Below are 16,694 nucleotides of genomic sequence, written 5' to 3'. Positions count from 1 at the left end.
TTCATGTTCAGAGGACGGGCCTATTGTGGCAAACTCTAAAGGCAAAGTCATGCTTATGTCAAAGGGAAAAATGAATCTTGAGAAGCCCAAAAACCTCCTATTATAACGGGAGGACCATTGATTCTTAGATCTAAGGTTGTCTCCAATATTCATGTTGATAATCTATTCATTTCTCTATAAGTATGAGAGATTATCTCTATTAGGAGTTCTATGGTTGTTGGGGTTTATTTGAGCAATTGTTATGGGTTTTTTGTGCATCAATTTAATTCTATTTTGATGACTATGGACTTTAGAAGTTATCCATGGCTGATTATTAGTGAATTTAATTGCATCTTTCACGCCTCAGAGAAGGTTGGTGTTGCCCTCCTCTTTCGTGCAGATATTTTCATGATTTTATTTTAGCTAGAGGCTTGTTCAAAATTCATGACCATTGCCAAAAATGTATGTGGACAAATAATTAGCAGGGGTATGCAAATGTTCAAAGTAAAATTGATAGATGTTTTGTTAACTATAAGTGGATGGATGATACTGGTATGGGTAGCTCTCTACAATTCTTGCTCAGAACTATTGTCGATCCCAACATTCTTGTGTTTGATGTGGATGTTATACCTCAAAGTAGGAAGAGTTCTCTCTTTACATTTTATTCTATATGGCTTCTTGAAGAGGAGTGTGAATGTATAGTCTCTCATTGTTGAAACTCTTATCAGGCTATTTGCCCAATGATTCGTGTTTTGAATAAGCTTGATGATGTTTGTGCCAAATTGATTCTTTGGAACAAGTCTTTCTTTGGTAGGGTCAGGAAAAGAGTTACTACTATTCGTAGTCAGCTAAGAGTGTTGCAGGTGTGTTTAGATTTGGGTCAGTCACCCCTTTAGATATTGAGAATAAGTTGCACGTCAAGCATCACTTAGAGAATGCCCTTCTTCAATACAAGCATTTTTTGAAGCAAAAGTCTAAGGTGCAATGGCTTAAAAAGGGTGGTTGTAACACAAATATTTTCATGGCTACGAGTAAGGGTTTGAGACAAAGAAACTCTATTCATAATCTTATGGTAAATGGCTATCTTATTTCAAACTCTAAGCCTATCGAGGATGGATGCCTAGATTTCTTTCAGAAGCTTCACTCCTAATATCATATTTTTCATGATTCTTTCCCTATGTTGAGGGGGCCTAGAGTTTCAGAGAAGGAAAACCTGCAGTTATTGCCACCAATTTTGAATGAGTAGCAACATCTTAGCAAGGAGGAGTTGGATGTGAATCCAACTCTATATACTAGATCTGAAAAGGGATACCCAAGAATATCAAATCCAAATTCAGATCATTAGGGTCTAAACTGATCTCAAAAGTAAAATGGTCATTTTAAATGTTTTATTTTATAAGAATTTTAGTTTTATTTATCTCAAAAAATATATTTTGTTTTGTGGTTCCATTTTTATGATTTTTGGAATCCCCTTGTATTTTTTTGTTTTGTTTTTTAGGTGACAGATTCTATAGATCTGAATTGGTCTAGTATCCGTTAAAATTTATTTATGGCACTAGAGGGTGTATGGGGATCCAGGGTAGCCTGTGTTCTTTTTTGTGATCCAGATCTAGATCCAATTTGGTAGGAAGGTCTAATTGCCATGTGGCCTTTTGTAATTGAGTTTTGAATGAGGTGGCCACTTGAGTGACCAATCAAGGGCCAGCCACCTCACTCAAGAACCATTGAATATTCTAGAGATGCCAACCAATTGGTCCTCTCCTTTTAAGCTGGGCAATTTTTTATTGGACAACCTTGAGGTGCAATGGGAGCCTAGGATTTGAAATGAGGCATCTCATTAGCCTCAAAGAAGGTTGCCTCTCATATAGCCAATGAGAGGCCATGCTGCATTTTGTGCCCCATCAAATCCCTCATGGAAAAACGTTAGAGGGGGTCTCAATCTCTTGTGAGCTTAAAAACAAAATTGAGAAAAGAAAAGAAGATAAAGATGATGGAGTTCTCACCTTGAACAAGCCCTAACCGTGTGCATCATTGACGGTCGATTCTTGTGGCTGCCATTTGGAGCCATTGTTGTTGAGTTTCGGTTGGTCATGTTCTTGTTGTTGAGTCCATGTTCGTGGTAAAGTCATTGGTGTTGTTTGTGTGGAACCATTGCGGAACCGAGTACCTTATTGTTGCATGTGTCCATGCGAATCCAAGTCGTGTCAACCTTGTTCTTGATCGCAGTGAACCTTATGGGTGATGTGGAACATTGTATTGTTTGTGAACTTGTGTGGTGGTCATGGATTGCATCCTCATCTTTGGGTGTCCATTGTTCCAGAAGAACTTGGTGCTTGAGTTATCAATCTTCATCCATTTTCAGTTTGGCTAGAAACTTTGTTATTATCTTTGTGAAACGTGTGTTGATTGTATTATTTTAGATCTAACTGAAGTTGTGTTAAGGAGAAAGGGCGTTAGTTACATTGGAAAACTAGATTAGAAGTGTTTTTCTGCAGGTTGAACTTAAACACCTAAAATCGAATAAATTAAATTTTGGTTTGTTTAAGATTTGTTTGTTCTCGGTTTGGATTCTCTTCCGACCCAATCTCAATAGATAGATTATATCTCGCTTGATATTAGTCAGTTTATAGAGTTCTTGGACTCTTTGAAAAGCTATTGAACATTTCGACAATTCATGTTTTGATCATTACGTGATTCAATCATCTCTATTTGCAAAAACGGACTTGAACTTGTGCTTCAGTTTTATGTGTGTTTGTTTTTCAGAGTTCTGGCCTAACCTAACCCTCTTGTGGGTATTTTAGGCATAACTCTCTCATTTGTGATAAAAAAAATTATGTGGTTTATTTTGTCGAAAAGCTATCAACCTTCTCGACAATTTTCATGTTTGGTTGTTTCCTGTTTTCTGTGTTATCACTGCCAAAAATGGCCCAAAACAGGAAGGACAACCACTCAGGTGATTGTTTTGTCCTTTGTCAATCTGCCTCATTGATTAAATCATATATGGATTATCCAAACTCAAAAAATTCTTATTTTTGTTTCGTTGAAAAGATAATGAGTTTATCTAAAACTTTTGTTTTCTATCCATCACCATAAATAGTGGTTTTAGACCTCATTTTGGACTATGACCAACTGGATTTTCCCGGGTGTGACAACATTCCAGTCAAATGGTCAGTCTCATTATTTGCTCTGTATCTCGACAACCAGTTGTCAGAAAATTGTAAATTTGGCTCGTTAGAAAGGTGGCAAGATTATCAACATCTTTCGTGTTGCGTATGCTTACATATTAAGGGATCTGATGTGTTAAAACACAGCAAGACTGAAACCTGTTAGGATTTTGGATTTCAATTTAGTGTTTTCGTGTATAGGTTTCATTTGGATCTTGGATCGTAGACTAACCCGCAGTAGGTACTGCATCATGATGTCTTCTAAGTTAATGGAAATAAATCTCGGGGGCCAGACGGATTCCCAAGTATATTTTTTCCCAAAGCTTTTGGCATATAGTGGGTCGTGATGTGACTTTAGCTGTTAAAAATTTCTTTGCAAAGCTAAAGATTGTGAAAAATATTAATGCTACTCATATTGTTCTCAATCTCATTCTCATTAACATAGTTATGGTCAATAGGATGAAAGGAATCTTGTCTAGAGTGATTTTATATAATCAATGATTCTATTACTCCAACTCTTTGTATTAAGCTGGACCTTTCCAAAGCTTCTGTCAGGGTGAATTGGTCATTTTTTAGAGAGTTCTTTACTTCAACTGGACTTTCATCCACTATGGGTTCAGAGGATCATGGTTTATGTCTCTTCCCCTTCCTTCCGAGTAGTGGTCCATAGAGTTCCTGAGAAAAAAAAAATCAGCTCTAGAGGTATTCAAAAATTGTGATTGCATGGGACCTCATTTGATTGCATGGGACAAGTGTAAACAAAAATTCGAAGGTGGTGTGGGTATTCAAAGGCTTGAGGAAGGGAGGTTTGCTTGGCTAAGTTGGCTCTTGATGTTCAGACCAAAGACTTTACATGGGCAGCTTTTTTCAAGAGCGAAGTATCTAGAGAAGAGAAGTTTTTGGGGATTACCGAATAATCCTGTGGGGTTCACCATGTGGAAGGGCTCATAGTGACAAATATCGCAAGATTTATGAAAATCTTGCGATAATATCGTGAGAAATTGCCTAAAAGTTTAAAACGGCAATTTCTCAAGAAATTTATGAAAAAAACATAAATACCGTGATTTAAATGTGATATTTACGTTTTAAATGACTATTTATCACGAAAAAATCATGTATTTTTAAATATTTTTTACTAATATTTTCTTATAAAAATAATGTTTATATATTTTAATTAATTTTTTATTGTCAAGATTTTGCCGAAAAAAATGCAAGATTTATGAATTTTTTTCGATTTCTCGTGAGTTTTAAAAAAAAAAAAATTTGCTGATAAAAACGTTTGTCACTATGGAAGGGCTTGTTATGGGGTTGGGAGCATAGCAACAAAAGTTAAAAACGGCAAAATCTCGGCAGGTAAAATAACTCGGGACATTTTGAAAACTTTCATAAATCTTGCATTTTGGCAAAATCTTGGGAATAAAAAATAATTTTAAAAATAAAAAAAATAAATTTTATAAAAATTATAAATAAAATACATTTAAAAATAAAAAAATTTCATGATAAATGTCTTTTTAAAATATAAATATCGCGATAATTGTCACGGTTTAAAAATCTCGTGAGAAATTGTTGTCTTAAACTTTCAGGCAATTTCTTGCTATATATTGGAGATATTTTTATTAATATGGCGATATTTGTCACAGAGGTTGGGAGGCGATTGAAGTGTTTGCCGCTTGTTGGGTAAGAGATGGTCTCCACGAAATTTTGGATGGATCTTTGAAGTGAGCCGCCACTACTTTTCTTTATTGATTCTAATGAGAGAGCTATTTTGAACAGGGTTAGGGTTAAGGGTACTACAGTTGCAGAAGGCATGTTTGTTTTTGGTTCATTTTCTGACCTTCCGTTTTTCAACTTTGGACCAGGTATGACACCGTATATTCTATTTTTCTTTATCGGATGGTTAGGATTTTTTTGCTTTGGAATGGCTCCCTCAATGTAGTTGATATTTCTCGAAATGATTTTAGTTTGATAGTTTTTTGCTGCATTGGATTTTCAACGATTTTTATTTATTGGAAATTAGATATGCGCGTTAGGGATGACAGTGGACCGGGGCGGGGCGGGGCGGGTGACAAGGTCGATCTTCATCCCCGCCTCCATCCTCATACGGGTTTTGATTTTAACCTCCATCCCCGTTTCATGTCCTCCATCCCTACAAATTGGGTCAGGCCGGGCGGGACCCCATTTCTCCTCGGTCCACTGCCATTCCTAAAGAAGGATTGGGTATGGGGTGGGGCGGAGCAAGGCGGGAATCGAGATGAGGACAGGGCGAGGCAGGGAAAAGCGTAAGTTCATCTCCACCTCCATCCCCGCACGGGTTTTGATTTTAACCTCCATCTCCGCCTCTATCCCCGTTTCATGTCCTCCATCCCTAGTCCAAACACGGCAAGACGGGGCGGGGACCCCGTTCCCCCCCCCCCCCCCCCCGGTCTGCCATCCCTAATGCGTGTCAAATTGTCCCTTGGTTGAGGTGGAGAGCATCCATGCTTTTCTTGAACTGGATCATGGGTCTCAGGTGTCTCTCATCTTCAACAATCGTCGTTGGTGTGAGTGTAGCAATCTCATCGTTGGTTGCGACATTTGATTTTGTTTTGTTTTCTGTTATGAGCCCTTGTGCTGCTATGAGTTATATCTTTCTGCTTTTGCCCAAGCACAATTCTTTGTTTTGGAAGGGTAAGTCATTGAATTGGCTATCGTAAAATTTTTATTATTCATTTAGTTAATCAGAGAAATGCTACAGTGTTCTTATTTTAAAAAGAAAAATATCGTATAAATCTTGTATTGTACATAAAAATATAAAAATAATGAGAGCATGTAAAAATTTTACAAAAAATATTTAATATAAGTTCGTTTCGAATTTGTGGTGATTTTTATGGCGTTTTACCGAGTTTTATAGGAGAACTAGGGATTTTTACTGTGGGAATTTTATCACGATAAAATCATGAGAAATTTAAAATATCAGTGAATATTTATGCCGACATTTTCAACAACATTGTTGGTTTCAAATGAGGATTCCAAGTATTGTCGGTTGGCAAGATGCCGACTTCAAGACCTGACCGCAAACTAGGTCTGGACCTAGCATGGGCTTGATGTCAGCTTGGTCCAAGTCTATCTCAGACTTGGTGGCTCAAACTCAACAATTACTGCTGGTGCATGAAACCCAGCGTTGTTAGTATCGGTATCGGCCCTGAATCGTTGGGCAACGATTTAGCTGTATCAGTCGATACCGATACTCAACCCAATCATTCTATATCGGCTTAAAAATAATAATAAATTGTTATGTGTCAATCATAACGTGACACATGTTAAAACATTAAAATAATTTAATTTTTTTTTACATTTATTAAAAAACAACTAATTCAGGCCTGCACCGTTTCGAAATTCTGCAGATACGGTAAGTATCGGTGGATATGCACCGATACTGATAACATTGGTCAGTATCGTTGTGAATCGGCCCAAGGCCTGTATTGGTGGATTCATATTGTATCGGCAAAAACTCGAAACGAAATGAGCTGAATAAACTTATTTTTAAAATAATTCTTAAAAAACACTTATTTTTCAATATTATTTTGATATGTGTCATCTGCTGGTTAAAAATTGGCTTATTTCGGCTCGATTAGGTTCAGAATCGGAATCAGCACGATTCTCTGAATCGTTTTAAAAATCGATTTGAGGTTCGATACGAGTTTGACAACAATGAGGCAAACCTCGTGAAGACAAGGAAAACCAAGTCGAGTAAGATGGTGATGCCAACTGGGCGTGTTTGACTGCTTGTCCAAGCTTGGACAGAACACACTATCCTTGTTCAGCACAGACAAGGACAGACACACAGTCAAACGTGCACAGCTGGCTCAGTCAAAGAATCAAGGCTGACCAACGAGTCTAGTCATGACTCGGTCAATCCTGGCTCAAACCATTTTTTATGACACTTTCCGTGTCAACATCACATGGATGTCTATTGTTGACTAGTCAAAACTTGAAGACCTTCCCATCAATCATCAAAACTGTTTTTTCCTTTTCCTTTGTTTAATTTTACCCTTTTTTTTAACGCTATTTTTTACGGTTCTTACTAACCTCACCAACTTCGTTGACAATAATGTTGCTGTTAATAACCCGTTAATTATGATTTCTCAAGCTAATTTAACCGGTTAAATTCCGTCAAATCTTTGTTCTTTTCAACTAGCTTATGACAACTCCATCTCAAGCTGTCAAAGCTGCTTGCAAGACGTTATCTTTTCATATTTGTACATATTTTTAATCAATCGATCTATCTAATCTAAATTTGCAAGTAACTAACATGTTTTTTTAGTCCATATCCAATTTTTAAGTCTAAATCCACAAAATTAAGTCGGCCTTAAATCTAGAAACTTTATTTTTTTTTATAATATAAAAAATTTATATGTTAATACTATGTATGTATGGTAAAGAAAAAATAAAAAACAATAAAAGAATATGAGATGATTGAATCTAATTGAGATCCCTCACCCATCATCATTTTCATCATCAACCGTTATCACAATTGCATAAGGATTGTTCCATGAAAAAATAAATGATTTAAAACTTAGAGAAAAAAGTTTAATCAATAAGTACGAATCTAATCCAAATACACATTTCAACCTCATTTTAAGATCCATAACAAAAGATTACGATGTCAAACCCATTTACAGCACGGACCTATTGGGCCAACCAAAATGACCAGAAATCGCCTGACACGTGGGCTTCCACATCAGCAATCTACATTGCAGACAATGACGTGGCACCACGAGGGCACCCCATTTCCACAACCCTAATTGGCAGAGGATATCACAAGACTTAAGGACAAAACGCGGCAACCTCGTGCTGCAACATGTTTCCTCGAGCTACACACGTGGTTACCACGTCATCATCCATATAAAGCTAGACCATTGATCTCCCCTCGTTTGACGGGATCCGCTCCAAACCGCTCTGTTCCCTCTCCCACCCTGCCTCTTTAGAGAGAGAGAGTGTGTGAGGTTGGTGGTGGGCAGTCGTACACGGCTTTCCCTCCCTCCCTCCCTCTATATCAATATCACGCCTGCCTTCTCTGTTTCCTGTTTCTACCATCCCTTCCTTCTCTCTCTCTTCCTCCCTCCCTTGGCCGAGCATGGCTTGCCGTACGATAGGCCAAGGGAGCTCACCCCTTCTCAAGGAAGAGGGGTGTAGGCTGAGGCCGAGGCAGAAGGCAGAGCCCTTCCCCTCTCTGCTATCATGGCCGGCGAGTAGGAAGCCTATGCTGCACTGTAAGAGATTTCTCTGCTGCAGAGCCGCTCCGACCGCTCCCAAAGAAGAAACGATCACGAGTTGTGGCGAAATGGCGGGGATCAGCCGGTCTCTGTTGTCCATGGCTGTATGCGCAGAGCCCGTGGACGTCAGGAGGAATGATGCAGCCAGCGTGCCTCCGCCGAGCGTGTCGACCGACAATCTGGACAGATGGGTGCAGGAATCCGTGACCGAGGTGAGGATCCTGGGTTCTCTGCTTCTTTCCTAACATGGTTTGTGCTCAATTGTATGATTGCTCAATTCAGCGTATCGGTTGTTTTTGTTGTTTTATTGAATACCCAATTCTGGATTTTAGTTTTTCATCGATGCAATGTCGTACCCAGTTCTAGAATTCGAGTTTTCTGCCGATTTAATGGATACCTAATTCGATAATTCGAGTTTTCTGCTTATTTAATGCATACCCAATTCGAGAATTCGAGTTTCCTGCCCATTTAATGGATACCGAATTCGAGTTTTCTGCTGATTTAATGCATACCCAATTTGAGAATTCGAGTTTTCTGTTGATTCAATGCATACGCAGTTCGAGAATTCGAGTTTTCTGCCGATTTAATTGATACCGAATTTGAGAATTGAGTTTTCTACTGATTTAATGCAATACCCGATTCAAGTTTTCGGTTTTTCTCCAATGTAGCGAGGCTTGATTGAGGATTTTAATATGGTGCTAATTAATTTGCTTAACAGATTGTTCAGAACATTCAAGAGGCGCCTTTCTTTGTATGTCTGTACTCAAAGAAGAAAGGTGCAGCAATGAGGTTAGAGAGAGAGTTGGTAGCAGCAGGACAGCAGAGCTGGCCCAGGATGAAGAGATGGGTGAGGGAGAAACGCCCGGATGGAATCATTCTAGTAGAGGAGCTCAAGCAAATCAACAACTCGAAGGAGGGAACAAGCAAATGTTCTAAATTGTGGGGATTGCTGATTCAAGGGAGAGGGATAGAGCTTGGTGCTTGTTACATCCTCAAGACAACAGGGGTGTTTTCTGCTTTGGGGCTGTGCACTCATTTTTGCCTAATTAGGGCAAAATGCTATGGTGACCCTGTTGAAGTCCAGCTCAGAAATTCATGGCTGAATATGGAATTGTGAGGGTTGATACTGCAAGCTAAGCACCCATAGTGTGCAGGTTTGGAGCTCAAATTATTTTGTAAATGAATTGATTCTTGTGTACATGAACTTTACATTGAAAAATTTTTAGGAAACAGAAGGATCGAGTTTTTTGCTTTAATTTCCAGCATCTTTTGTACTAGTAGAAAATATATGCATGATTTGAGATAAGAGGTCATATTGAAATGCTTATTCTTGACAATGAAGAGAGTAATTTACATGATAAATCTCTGGATCTTCATTATTGGTTAAGGAATTCTAACCTACTTAGTATATAATATCTCACATGTAATTCTTGGTTAAGGAATTCTAATCTATCCAAATCTCATTTCTTCATATATACCATTTTTTCATACTTAGTATACATATGAGACAGTCACAAACATCGCCTTATTTTTAAAATTATTCTGAAAATATCGCCTTATTTTTAAATTTGTCCTGATTTTATCACGATATTATCACTTTATTAGTAGTATATTTACATTTTTGTATATTTTTATATTTTCTATGTTTTTCTTATATTTTTATACATTTTAAAATTTAAATATACCAATATTTCTTAAGATTTTCTCAAAATAACATTTTTTTATCGTAAGATTTTGTGAAAATAATTCTGATATGGTGTGCGACATATCACATGTTCAAGTAACAACTTGATAAAAATATCCAAGAACAATGCTAGACGGCCTCTTAGCTGCTAGAGCAGGCTCACTAGATCCCATAAGGCCGTAGGTGCTATTGTACCCTGTTGTTCTGCCTAATGTGATGAGGGAGGATCTCTTGAATCGGTATGTTGCATAAACGTTGAAAATCCAACGTATGATACCAGTCTGCTGAATAAATCTCAAGTTCACAACCTGGGTTCTCGTGTATTGCATCTGCATCTTCTAAGAACATGAAATTCCATATTTCATTCAATAGATAGACCCTCTTGTCATGGCATGTGTTTGAAATCTGCAGTTCAGTGATATTGCATAGAGTTCTTGAGTTGAAATCGTTAAGCCAATGGATGACAATATTGTGGATGGTATCTCTGACCCAGAAGCTAAGTTCGGGGGTTAGGGAGAGCCCAGGATCAAGGAATTTTACCTGCTGAAGGTTAAAAAAAAACAGTTAGTATATATGCTTTATATGTTTATTTGCATAACGTAACTGGCTAGAATCTGCTTGATGCATAGACTGGAGGGATCTCGGTGAGCCTATTAAAGCTACACTAATATGTATATGAATTTTATATTATTTATTTATTTTTTATTGCCGAGATTTTACCAAAAATGCGAGATTAAGAAAAAAATCAAATTCTTGGTAGTTTTTGACTGCCGATATTTTGCCGTTTTTACCTTTTGTCACTATGATGGTGGCAGCAAGATCAACGAAACGAGAATGACTAGCCCAAAGACTACGAAGACCCACCAATCAAAATCCTATTTTTTCAGCAAAACCTCAAATGTTTAGAAACTAAATCAAGAACAAATGCATGACAGAGATTCGTCGAGGTATGGCAAGGAAGGAAAAGGGAGAGAGGTTGGTCGTGGGGTAAAGAGGGAGAGATTGAGATGTGAAGAAGAAATGATTTCAATATATTTGTATCGGTTACATGAGGTAGTATTTATAACTTACAGCAAAGTAAAAAATTACAATGAAGAAAAGGAAAGAAATCTTTATGGGTATAGAAGTTATCGTATTCAATCCAGAATCCCAATTGATGCTAACCAATTCCTTGATTAGCGTCAATTGGTTGATCCCCCAATATTCTTATCTGATTCTGTGATTCCCTCTTGACACTCCCCTTCAAGTTGATACGTGTGAAGATCTGTCACGTTCAACTTGGATACCAAAAATTTAAATTGATCCCTTCCGAGTGCTTTTGTGAATATATCTGCGATCTGCATTTTCGTAGGCACAAAAATGGTCTTAATGATCCCTGCTTGTATTTTTTCTCGAATTAGATTACAATCAAGTTCTATGTGCTTCGTGCGTTCGTGAAACACAGAATTTGACGCAATGTGGAGTGATGCTTGGTTATCACAATGGAGATTCATGGGTTCGTCATGTGTAAAACCGAACTCGGATAATAAAGCCTTGAGCCAAATCAATTCACAAGTGGCTAATGCCATCGCCCTATATTTTGCTTCTGCGGATGATCTTGCTACGGTATTCTGCTTCTTTGTTTTCCATGAGATTGGGCTGCCCCCAATGGTTACAAAATATCCGGAAGTGGATCTTCTAGTCATGGGACAGCTGGCCCAGTCAGAATCACAATAAGCTTCTATTTGCATTTTGCTTTTAGAAGGCAGAATGACGCCATGCCCAGGTGTAGACTTCAAATACCTCAATACTCTTATGGCTGCATGATAATGTGGTGTCCGTGGTGCTTGCATAAACTAGCTTAAGAGATTAACAGAATACACTATGTCTGGTCGTGTAACTGTCAAATATATTAGTCGACCTACCAATCTTCGGTATTGTGACGGATCATCAAATAACTCCCCTTCATTAGATGTAAGTCGGAGTTTTTGATTCATGGGAAAATCACTTGGTGCAGCTCCAAGAAGTCCTGAATCGGATAAAATGTCTAATGTATATTTTCTCTGACTTAGAAATATACCTGCTGGTGACTTGGCAACTTCAATACCTAGAAAATATTTTAGAGGGCCCAAATCTTTAATGTGAAATTTTGCATGCAAAAAAGACTTCAAAGAAAGAATATCTGGATCATAATTCCCTGCAATAATGATATCGTCTATATATACATGTACCACTGTGATTCGAGAATCACATTTCTGAGTGAAAAGAGTGTAGTCGGCATTAGATTGGACAAATCCCGCAGAAAGTAAGGCATGAGTCAATTTGCTAAACCAGTTGCGTGAGGACTGCTTAAGTCCATATAAAGACTTTTTGAGAAGACATACTTGACGCTCCTCTTTGCGATGGATTCCATCAGGTAAATCCATATATATTTCTTCATCAAGGTCCCCATGAAGAAAAGCATTGCTGACATCAAGTTGGTGTAATCGCCATTGAGAAATGGAAGCAAGAGCAAGAAGACATCGCACAGTAACTAGTTTCGCAACAAGGGCAAATGTTTCATGATAATCGAATCTTTCTACCTGTGTATAGCCCTTAGCGACGAGACGTGCTTTGTATCTTTCCATGGAACCATCTGCACGCCGTTTGATTTTGAAGACCCATTTACACCCAATCGGTCTCTTATTGGGTGGCAGTGTGACCACTTCCCATGTGTGATTGTCCTCAAGAGCTTTAAGCTCTTCGGCCATTGCCGCTTGCCAATTTGGATTCCGAACAGCATCACTAAAATGGCGTGGCTCTTGATCAGATAGAACTGCACTAAGGAAAGCTCAATGGGAAGCGGAAAATTTATGAAGGTGTAAATAACTGGTGATGGGATAAAGGGAGGTGGGGAGCTTACCGTTTGAGGCGGGTAGAATGCTGGCAGAATTGCACACAAAGTCAGTCAGGTAGTAAGGTCGGGTGTGGATTCGACTTGAGCGACGTAGTGGTGAGGGAGATGATAGAGTAGGTGTGTTATCCGAGATGGATGTAATTGGTGGTTGACTAAGGGATTCAGTGAGTGAAGAGAAATCATCGTTTGTGTCATTAAGGATGGGGGAGGGCAGGACGAGGTTAGGAGGGATTGGTGAGGTTTCATGGTTTCTGAAAGGAAACTCGTTTTCATAAAAGATAACATCTCGGCTAGTGAAAGACATATGGGTATCGAGGTCAAAAACTTTATAGCCGTGTTGACTAAACGGGTAATCGATAAATATGCAAGGTTTAGCTCGTGCAGAAAATTTATCTTTGTGAGGATTTGTATTATGAACATAACAAAGACAACCAAAAACGCGTAAGTGTTTATAAGACGGAGTTTTATGAAAAAGCATTTCATATGGGGTTTTTCCATGAAGTGGAGTGGGAATGCGATTAATGAGGTAAGTGGCAGTGAGAATGCATTCTCCCAAAAAATGAATGGGTAAGCAAGCTTGAAAACGCAAGGCTCGGGCAACCTCAAGGAGGTGCCGATGCTTGCACTCAACACGCCCGTTTTGCTGGGGAGTATTGACACAAGTACGTTGGTGAAAAATACCATTGTCAGAAAAAAATTGTTGTGTCATGTGAGAGAGAAATTCTGCACCATTAGCCGTACGTATTTTTTTGATGACCAAATGGAATTGAGTTTTGATCATTTTGCAAAATTGAACAAGGAGAGAATAAGTTTCAGATTTAAATCTCATCAAATAAACCCAAGTGCAGCGAGAAAAATCATCTACTATGGTGAGGAAGTAACGTGCACCGGTATGTGATGGTGTATGATAGCCACCCCAAATGTCCACATGAATGAGATCAAAAGGAAAATCACTCTTAAAATTATTATCAGAAAAAGGTAAACGTGATAGTTTTGCTCGATGGCATGCATCACAAATATATAAGGGACAATTGGTTGTAAAATCGTGATTGCGAGCTAATTGAGCAAGTCGTTCCTTGGATGGGTGACTGAGTCGTTCATGCCAAATAGTATATTTATTTGGGGATGCAGCAGACATGGCTTGAGAAGGGATGGTGGGAATGTGAAGGTGGTACAATTCGTCATACAAACTACCCGCTCCAATCAGCATCTTCTTGGTTGGCTCTTGGAAAATGCAAAATGTTGGGAAGAATATGGCAACACAATTAAGAGAGTCAGTGAGTTTATGGACGAAAGAAGATTAAATTGGAAATTAGGAACATAAAGAACATTGTATAAAATGAAATCTTTGGAAATGTGACTTGTGCCATAATGTGTAACATGTATGGTTTGACCATTAGGTAATCTAACTGGTTTAGAACTAGGAAAAGTATGGACGCCACAAAGCAGTGATAGGTCAGATGTCATGTGATCGGATGCTCCAGTATCTATAATCCAGATGATTACCAACCATGTTAGCGGTTGCTGTGTTGGGATCCAGAGAGATGAGCGACAATAGCTATTTTATTTGTTCCTTGGTCAACATGGATGTGGCATCAATTTGGGTATCACTTGCTGTGGTTTTATATTGTTCTTTTCTTGCTGAAGATGTGGGGGATAGCCGTGAAGCACATAACATCGTGCTTTTATGTGGCCGAGCATGCCACAATGATCGCATTTTGGTTGTCCACAGCCTCACCTTTGTCCTGGTGATCAAACTTGTGGCCGATTGACACAGACACTCAATGCAAGTCGACTTGATGAACAGCCGATTGAAATAAGTGTTAGCTTTCTTCTTGCTGGACCATTGCATATACCTTGCTAATGCTGGGAATAGGATCAATGGCTAAGATTTGACTCTTGACGGTGTTATACGAGTCATTCAAGCCAATGAGGAATTTAAATATTTTTTCCTTTTGATGAAACGAACTATGTTCCCTCAATGCCCCACAAATACACCCCACAAGTACAGTTCGATATGTCCAAGTAAGACTGCATTTCATTCCATAGGGTTTTCAATCCTGTAAAATACGTAGACAAGGATTTCTGTTCTTACCGATACCTGGTATGAGTTTTTTAAGGTGAAAAATATATCGTTCTTCAAGATCGAGCCAAACTGCTCGAGTAACACTGCTAACAATTTCTTTTGTGACTGAATTGAGGAGCCACCGAAAGAAGCATGTCGTTACATCAATGCCATGATAGCTTGAGGCTGATACAGATGGTTAAAAGATGAAACCATCAAGAAATCCGAATTTATTTTTTTACATTGAGTGTCATTTTCATGGCTGGTTTTCAAGTACCATAATTATCCTCATTCAAGATATTGGAAACAAAAATAGCACCTGGGTTATCGGAATGATGAAGATAAAATGGAGAATCATCAATATCAGAGGTCCCGATCTGATTGCGCTCCAAATAAATCGTTGGATGGTCCTTCATTTGCCATGGAAAACTTGATGAAGGTCCTTTATAAGTCCCAACTGTCGATTGTGAGATATCTCGATCTTTTCCAAAAAAAAAAAAACTGCTGGACAGTGATGGAAATATCCCACGGTTTCAGAAGTCCACTGGAGAAGGTGAAACGAAACAGTGAGAAAAAAAAAAAGGAACGGTACTACTATATTTGCATCGGTTACATGAGGTGGTATTTATAACTTACAGCAAAGTAAAAATTTACAATGAAGAAAAGGAAAGAAATCTTTATGGGCATAGAAGTTATCGTATTCAATCCAGAATCCCAATTGACGCTAACCAATTCCTTGATTAGCGTCCATATGTTGATCCCCCAATATCTTATCTGATTCCGTGATTCCTTCTTGACATGAGATGAGGGGCATTCTGGTGACCAGTTAACCTTGGTTACATTAGCCTATTAACTGTGAGAAAGGCGGGCTCGAAGAGTTAGGTGGCTTTACCCATCTAGATTCCTATTTTACTTGGACTGAGTAAACAGCACCAGAAATTGCATAGATTCCGCCTGAAAGACGTATCACAAAACACAAAACCACACACCCCATGTTCACAAATCTCAAATAGCCAGTAAAATGGAAGGACATTTCGAAGTCAGCAATGGAAGGGAAATAGCAAAAGGAAAGTGCAGACATTATCACCAAAGAACATCAATTATAAGATGAAAATGGGAAAAGAAGAGAAGCCCACAAGGGATCCGCTCATCTGGTAGGGGAACTTGTGAATATCACCAAGTTGACACGGGCAGTAAAATAGCTAGTAAAATGGAAGGACATTTCGAAGAAGTCAGCAAGAAAATGGATGGGAAATGGCAAAAGAAAAGTGAAGACATTATCACCAGTGTTCATCAATTATAAGATAACAATGGGAAAAGAAGAGAAGCCCACAAGGGATCCGCTCATCTGGGTAGGGGCCTTGTGAATGTCACCAAGTTGACACGGGCGGGGCCACTGCCACAAGGTCGAAGCTGGGTGAAAACTCAGGTGGGCAGGGGAGCACCTCAAGGGTTTTACCAACTAGCTAATGTGAGTGATGGGCAGATTTTCCTTTGGATTATCGCAAAAAAAAAAAAAGATGATCGCAAGGGTCTCATCTGGTAGGGGCAACTTGTGAATGGGGCGCAGTTGATGAGACGTCACAAGTTTGAAATCCACAGGTACCTCACAAGTTTGAAACACACTGCCACAAGGTGGTAACTGAGTGTACTCCTCGGTGGGATCACAAGT

At 38.7% G+C, this 16,694-nt stretch overlaps 1 protein-coding gene across 1 annotated transcript; it reads left to right on the top strand.

Annotated features, from left to right (window-relative positions):
- Positions 1 to 8,197: 8,197 nt before the first annotated feature.
- LOC149839378 (uncharacterized) lies at positions 8,198 to 9,708 on the top strand. Its single transcript, XM_090002514.1, has 2 exons — positions 8,198 to 8,610; positions 9,117 to 9,708. Exons 1-2 carry the CDS (start codon positions 8,260 to 8,262, stop codon positions 9,513 to 9,515), a joined length of 750 nt encoding a protein of 249 aa, XP_089858640.1. The 5' UTR covers positions 8,198 to 8,259; the 3' UTR covers positions 9,516 to 9,708.
- Positions 9,709 to 16,694: the final 6,986 nt, after the last annotated feature.

The sequence above is a fragment of the Nuphar pumila genome, chromosome 4 (genome assembly GCF_984573655.1).
Source record: "Nuphar pumila chromosome 4, dmNupPumi1.hap1.1, whole genome shotgun sequence".
NCBI lineage: Eukaryota > Viridiplantae > Streptophyta > Magnoliopsida > Nymphaeales > Nymphaeaceae > Nuphar > Nuphar pumila.
This window is presented reverse-complemented; position numbering and strand designations above follow the sequence as displayed.